This window comes from Myotis nattereri, assembly GCF_964212035.1.
Source record: "Myotis nattereri genome assembly, chromosome: 3".
Classification (NCBI taxonomy): domain Eukaryota; kingdom Metazoa; phylum Chordata; class Mammalia; order Chiroptera; family Vespertilionidae; genus Myotis; species Myotis nattereri.
In genome coordinates this window covers 24,167,792-24,175,503 of record NC_138077.1, presented here as the reverse complement: position 1 = coordinate 24,175,503, position 7,712 = coordinate 24,167,792, and the positions used below count along the sequence as shown (strand labels likewise).

The 7,712-nt window shown below is 51.3% G+C and overlaps 1 protein-coding gene across 3 annotated transcripts in view; it reads left to right on the top strand.

Moving 5' to 3' along the window:
* Nucleotides 1-815: 815 nt before the first annotated feature.
* The window catches only part of LOC308516038 (NACHT, LRR and PYD domains-containing protein 1b allele 5-like), a 44,404-nt gene continuing 37,507 nt past the window's right edge, over nt 816-7,712 (top strand). For 2 of the 3 annotated variants that reach the window (XM_081086772.1, XM_081086771.1), the window contains exon 1: nt 829-1,153. In XM_081086772.1, the coding sequence (XP_080942898.1) occupies nt 1,122-1,153 (32 nt within the window). In that variant the 5' untranslated portion in view covers nt 829-1,121. Of the gene's footprint in view, nt 1,154-7,712 lie in introns of all 3 variants that reach the window. The other variant, XM_081086773.1, reaches the window with a different exon arrangement.

Here is a 7,712-nt window from a genome sequence, read left to right as displayed (position 1 = left end):
AAAAAAAACCTACCCGAGTGATTCAATTTGCAGCAAAGTTTGGGAACCACTGGTTTAATCCATCCATTCTTAGTTTGGGGTGGGGGTGGAGGTCACACAGCTCTTTAATCCAATGAAGGCTATGGTCCCTCACTCTAGACTAGTGGTTCCCAATTTGATTTTTAAGGGGGGCAATTCAAGAATGAGTTATTAACAGTGAATTTTTTGCATTTCTTATGGTTCTAGGGGGCCTCACATACAGTATAGAAATATATATTGTGACATAGTTATGCATTTCAGTTCTCTATTACACGTTTTGAAACTTTATTTGCTATTTTTCATATCATTTTATATTATTTTTTGAAACAATTTCTTAGTGATTTCTTCCTCAGTACTTCAAACGTCCTTTCGTTCTTTTCTTTTTCTTTTTCATAGATGCCATGTTCTTTGGAAGCCTGTTTATACCAAGCTAATGGCCTTTTAGGCTTCCTCCACGTAATACTCACTTTCTGAATAATAAGAATTCTATGTGGGATCAGGATTTTAGAGATGCTTAGGTGGGGCATGGCCCCCCAAAAGTTGGGAGCCACTGCTCTACACACTTATTTAGATACAAAATCTGGCACAGAATTTCAGGGCTTTTACAGATTCTAAGGCGAATCTGGGAACCCCTTGGGGGATGGTGTTTCGTGGTCCCCAGTAAAAATCCCGGTACAGGAGTATCCAACTCCAATGACGGTGAGCCGCGCTCGGTCCCCTCCAGAATGGCACAGGCCCTTCTCCTTTCCAGAAGCCTCGGTCTCACCATCACCCAAGCCGAGTTCCCGCGCGGCCGCGGTGCGCGGCTGTGCACGCTGGTGTGCACACACACGGGGGTGCACCCACGAGCTCGCGTTTCCGTTACGGGAGCCGGGCCGCCTCTGGCTGAGGCCGCGGCTGCAGATGCAAGCCCGGCGCCCCTCCCGCCCAGTCCCCTCCCCCGGCAGCCCTCCCTCGCCCTCCTCCCTCCCACCCGCGGCAGCGCCGGCCTCCGCGTGCGCAGGGCAGCGCTCGGCGTGCGAGTCCTTCCTGCAGCCGCCGCGGAGCAGCCGAGCGCCGAGCCGCGGGCGCTCGTGGGGCGCCCTCCCAGCCGCGGGGCGACCATGAACTGCGGCGGGGGAGCCGCGGAGAGCAGGTGAGCGCGGCCGCCGGGAGGGGGCGGGGGCGGGGGGGGGGCGGTCGGAAGGGGAAAGGGCTGAGCGCGGGGTGGGGGCGGGGGCGGCTGGGCCCGATGTCGCCGCGTACCGAGGGGCTTTGCCCTTCTGCAGCACCCCGACCCGGGCTCTGCCCCAGCCCTGCACCGGGCGGGGCGCGGGTGCCACCGCCGGCCGGCATCTCCGGTTTGGCCGCACGAACAAAGAGCCCTTCGACGGCGGCACCTGCCCGCGTGGGGTGCGGAGCGTGCGGAGGCGGGGCGCCCCCACCCCGACTGCGAGCCCCAGTCCGCGGCCCCGGCCCCGGCGCTCGCACCTGGGAGGGCAGGCGGCCCCGGGGTCGCGCAGGTGCCCGCGCGGAGGCGGCGGCGCGCAGTCGTGAGGCCCGGCGGGCCCGGCCCGGAGGCGGGGCCGACAGGCGGCGCTGCTGCCCGGCGCGGCTTTCCCTCCTGCTACCCAGCCGCGGGGTGGCGGGGCCGCAGGTGAGCGCGATTTGTTCAGCGCCTGGTGGCGATGGGGCCCGGGGGTGGTGGGGGCGGGCAGAGGAGGGCGGGTGGCGCTCTGGCGCCTCCCTTGCGATCGGTGCTGGCCCGGCGCCCTTCCCGCCTCCTGGGCCACTCCCAGCCCCGGGGCGCAGCTTCTGTGTCCTCATGTGCCCCCAGCTCTCGGGCTTCAGGTCTCCTGTGCCCCTATGCCCTCTGTACCAGGAGGAGGACTTGGGGCCGCAGGCGGGTGCAATATATATAATTTTTTTTTTTTCTGAACACTGTCAACGCTTTGGCCACCGATTTTAAATAGTTTGAGGGGAAGGCAGGATTAGTTTCCTCAACGCCCCTCTTTGCCCAGCGCGGAGTCCCCACCCTTCTCGCCAGCCCCTCACCCCCATGTGGCACTAACACCCAGTCTTGCCACAGACCTTCCTGCTTGAAGGATTTCTGCAATTGCTGTAAAAGTGCCTCTGTCACCAGAGTCCCACAGACCTTGCAAAGCAGCTTTTTGCATGAGAATGTTTACTAGGAGCTGACATGGGGAAGCTCTAAGTGTTGTGGGCTGTCCGGTCCTCCAGAGGTACCCACTTCCTCTGCAAAAGCAGGCTTTTACCCCTGGAAGTCGTGTCGCATCTAAAGACACGTGATGGGCGTTTTGTGAAATGTCTCCTTTCAGCAATCCTCCCACTGCAGGAAGTCCACCCAAAGCAGTGCAGAAACGCTCAGATTCAGAGCCTGCAGAGAATTTACCTTTGGGACAGTCACACACTGCAAAACAAAGTTTCTATAGGAACCACTACTAGAGGCAGAAGAGAATGCCAAGGTTTAAAGGCCCCACACTTCATTTTTTTTCATCCATCGTTAAACCTTTGGCCCAGCTTCTTTCAGGGTGGAGGGGGATTCCTTTGTGTGTGTGTGTCTTCCTTTCTTTATAACACTGTTGCAGTCAGAAAGACAGCCTAGACAAAAAAGGTCCCCCCCCCTTTTTTTTTAAAGAATAGTTTATTGATTTTTAGAGAGGAAGGGAGAGACAAAAAACAATGAATGTGAGGGCAACAATGATTGGCTGCCCCCTACACCCCTCTCTCCCACACCTGGATGGAGCCAGCAATCTGGACACGTGCTCTTGACCGGAATCTAGCTGGCAACCTCCTGGTGCATGGGACAACGCCCAACCAACAGAGTCACACTGGCCAAGGCTATCTCCCCCCCCCCCCCCATCCCCCCTTGTTGTTAGGAGAATGAATAAAACCACACTGGAACATGAACCGAGTCCACTTTGAACGTCAAACACTTCTGAGAGGTTTCACTCAATAGCAAGACTTGTGAATTATTGTTAAAGAGAACATCTCTAAAGTTTTTCCCAAGAAAACAATAGAGGAAGGGAATTGAAATACAGTATATGAAATTAGCACAGGTTTTTTTTTACACAAACAGCTAACCAAGTGCTGCAGGCCGCTCAGAATTGCCAGCTCTCCTTAGTATTGCTCTTAAGATGTGGACCCTTCTCACCCCTTTCCATCAAAACTTGTTAGTCCACCATCTCATCGTTTGGCCTCCTCAGGGAGGTTGTTGCTAAAGTGTCATTTTCGCATTCACTGTGGCAACAAAGTCCGTATAGTTCTGTGCCAGACAAGGGTGAGGTGCAGTCCTTAGTACACTGAAAGCACCCTCCAGATGCTTGCTACTGTTGCTTGCTATTTTTGGCGGCTGCACAATATACCACTCTGAGCGCTTAGTCATGTAAGTTGTTATTACAGATTTCTTAAGTATTGAGAAATAGAGTCTCTCCCTTGTATCTAGCTGCCTCCCATATTCTGTCACTTATTTGTCCAATGACACCTTTTTTCAGTGCAAACTATATGCCAAACAATATGTTGGATGCTGGGGATGCGGATTCCTTACACACGCGCGCGCACACACACACACACACACACACTCACACTCATACTCATACTCATGCAGAGTGGCCCAGTAAAACCTTTAATCCAGTTGTATAGCAAACATTGGCTCAGGGAGGGGTAGAGAAGGGATTCCTCCTACTGGGCTGAGTGGTGGAATCCCCCACCCCATGCTCTCCTTGCCCACCCTGGGCACTTAGGATTTCTTTCGATTCCTCCCTCCTCCTTGTCCTCTCACTGCTGGCAATGTTCCTGCTGCTGCCCTCTTCTCTGCCAGCCTAGTCCCAGCCCTTTTCCTTCCCTTTGAAGCACATTATGCAGAGAATTCAGTGACAGTTACCAGAAGGAAGAAGGGAATAAGCCCTAAAATTGTCCACCCCCTAATTCCTGCCTTCCCGGCCCCCCCCCCAACCCCCCCCCCCCCCCCCCCCCCCGCTGTCCTTTAGGGCACATTCTCAATGCATTCAGACTTTTCACCTTGCTCCACTGCCACCCAGGGGCCCTCCCTGTTCAGAACCATGGCCAGCAAAGCTAAAGCCCTAGTTTTCCTTTCCCAAGTTGCTGAAAACCCATCCTCTGTGTGTGTGTGTCTACAGTCATTCAGAAAACACTTCTTAAGTGTACAACCTAATGAATTATCACAAAGTGAACACGTTTATGCAATCACCCATGTCGAGAACTAGAATATGGCACCCTAGAAGCGCCCCTCATATTCCTTTTACTGTCATATCCTGCCTCCCCCAAGGAACCAGAGATGAGTTTTACTTGCTTGTAAACTTTATCAAAATAGAATTAATCACACAGTATATACTTTTGTGTCTGGCTTATTTTGTGCAATGTTATATGTGTGGGAGCGATACTCATGGTTGTGTGTAGTAGTTCTTTTGTTCTAATGGCTTATAATATTCTGTTTTATGATTAGATCACATTTTACTTATCTAGTCTATTTTTTAAAAATGTATTTTTACTAGAGGCTTGGTGCACACACTGTTGGGATCCCTTGACCTGGCCTGCACCCTCTCGCAATCCGGGACCCCTCGGGGGATGTCGGAGGCCCCGTACAGTTTTGACCTGATCCCTACAGGCCAGGCCCAGGGACCTCACCAGTGCATGAATCGTGCACTGGGCCTCTAGTATGCATATAAGATCTTTGGTTAATCTCTTCCTGCTCTCCTCCTTCCCTCTTAGAATCATCAGTCTGTTCTATGTTTCCATGCCCCCTGGTGGTCAGTGTGCATTATAGCTACCGGTCGAACGGTTGCTTAGGTTTTTATATACATATATAGATTGATTTCAGAGAGGAAGAGAGAGGGGGCAAGAGATAGAAACATCATTGAGAGAGAATCATTGATTGGCTGCCTCCTGCACACCCCCTACTGGGGATCGAGCCTGCAACCAGGCATGTGTCCTTGACCGGAATTGAACCTGGGACCCTTTAGTCCACAGGCCAATGCTCTATCCACTGAGCCAAACCAGCTAAGGCAGTGATGGCGAACCTATGACACGCGTGTCAGAGGTGACACGCGAACTCATTTTTTTGGTTGATTTTTCTTTGTTAAATGGCATTTAAATATATAAAATAAATATCAAAAATATAAGTCTTTGTTTTACTATGGTTGCAAATATCAAAAAATTTCTATATGTGACACGGCACCAGAGTTAAGTTAGGGTTTTTCAAAATGCTGACACGCCATCACTGAGCTAGGGTCATCTCTTCTGTTCTTGATGAGCATGGTAGTTATTTCCAGCTTTTGCCTTTTACAAATAACGATGTAGTGAATCCTTTAGCCCTTTTCATACCCAAAGAGCCACCAGTTGCACCTGATGTGACTGAAAAAAGGGAGGAAGAGGAGTAGGTGGAGGAGCCAGCCTGGAGAGCCAGCCCTGTGGAGTTCCCATCTTTGCCAGAGCTAAGTTCTTCAGAAGCATCGAAAGCTGTGCTCTCACTCAGGGACCCGGATGTAGAAGGAAAAAAGCCATGGGATGGCTTCTGTCGTGGGCCAGTTGATTGGAAGTGGTCTTTGGGGTGTTTAGAAAAGAAACTGGGCAATGCTGGGAACCCAGCCTGGCCCGGGCAGTGTCCCCTAAGGGCGTCGGTAGCTGGCAGCTCAAGGTGCCTGCATCTCTCCTACCTGCCCCTCCTGCCCTCCGCCTGCCTGCCCCCCCCCCCCCCCCCCCAGGGCCTGGTCCTAGAGGGCTCGGCCCTGAGGAAGTCCTGTCCTTGCCGGCGGCGTGGAGGTGGCTCTGTGGGCTTCTGCAAATGGATTCTGAGGGAAGGCTGTTTTCCTGAAGGACGCCTTAAAGCTGCCAGCCTCCTGGGCAGGGTTTTCATCTAGCCTGCAGCTTCTGGAGCTGGGTAGACTGGCTGATGTGGCCTGGGAGAGAGGTTTTTCTTGAGGGAAGCGCTTGGGCCTTTTGGATTCCACCCGGCACTGTCTGACCCTGCAGATTGCCAGGGGCCGCCCAGGGCCAGGGAGGCAGCAGGGTCTGGGACCCTGCACTGTGGACGTCCTCCTCGGCGCTCCAGTGCCAGCCCTTCCTGGAGCCTGCCCAGCAGACTAGTGCTTGCCATCAGTTTGGTTACACAGGGAGGGTTTCTCCCCCTACCTGCCCCTCCTCATCTCCTGCCTCTCCCCCTGACCGCACTTGCTTTCCTCCTGTTCCTGGATCTTGATCAACTTCTTCCTGCCTCAGATAGAATCCCACCCTTGTCCCCCCACCCCCACCACGTTCTTCCTCTCTTGTCCCTTCCCACTGGTTCTCTGTGGCTCAGCTTAAAAGTCACTTCCCCTGCAGCCCTCCCCAATTCTTCAATCTTAGACAAGTTCTCTTGTCTGCTCTCAAAGCACTTCCTGTTTCAGATACAAGAAGAGCCTTCCCCATCGGGCTGACCTGACGGTTTCTCACAGGCACAGGCCCAGTTGCTTTGCTCACTGGTGCCTAGCACACAACCCAACATGTTTGTTAAAGGAGTGAATTGAGATGTCAGCCAGGACGCGGTGAGAGACAGACAGGTTGTAAGGTTGTCTCTGCTTATAACTTGCCATGTGATCTTGGGTATTTATTCTCTTGACCTCTCCTAGAGACCCATCTCCCGCTCTGTAAAATCATTCGTTAGACTTGGAAGATCTCGTAGGTTCCTTTTGGCTTCACCTTTTCCTAACATTCGGAGGACCCTGCTTGGGGAATGGCTGCACCCTGAAAAATGCAAGACGGCCTTAGCATCAGAGTTTCCCTGGCCTTGGAGCTAGTTACGTGCCTGTGTTCCTGATAAGAGCTTGGTTCTTCCCAGTGCATCGTACTGCAGCTTACATTTGGTTTTATTTTGCTTTTCCCATACCATCTACATTTATTTTCAGATTTGCCCTCCATTAGTGTGCCTCTTGGGGGCAAGGTTCATGTGTCACGTGTTACTTTTATATCCTCCTCCGCCTAGAATAGGTGAATAGGCATTTGTTCATTTGAGTGGATGAAAGAGATTTGTATTTTAGAGAATGTTACTTTCATTGACATTGTGTTCTGGGAAGCATAGCTACTTGGGGATTATGCAGATTAACTCTTAGTTTGTGACTAATATAAACTCTTTTCCACTTTCTTTAAACTGTTGACTTCTTATGGCTTATTTCCTAGAAGGTGTATAGGGGCTAAGAGAAGCAAAACAGTGCTTGGTTTAATTCTGGGGAAAAGTTAGTTAAAGGAGGATTTGGGGCTCATTAGGGATTTAATTATGCTTGAAAACTTTATACTAGCTACTATAATGTGGTTATAGTTGAGAATTACCTTCACAGGCGGTACGAGCCGTAGGAAGAGAGGCTGGGAAGTGTTTTGCTTTTATAAAACATACTGGTCAAAGCCTGGGCATTGTACTCAGATGGACCAGTGTTCTTGGATATGTTTCCCAAGAATTTGGGGGCTTTATTTCCTCATCTGTAAAATGGGGATAATGGAGGTTCACTGTTAGGCACTAAAAGGTGTTTATGATGAGCTAATCGATACAAGCCAAGTCCTTGGCTTAGTTTCAGACACACAGTAAATGTTAAGTAAATATTAGCTATGATGATATTACATATTACTTTTACTTAAAACATCGTTAAACATCTTTAACTGGAGAATCATTATTTAGCCAGATTTGAGCGAATGCTTCCTGACAC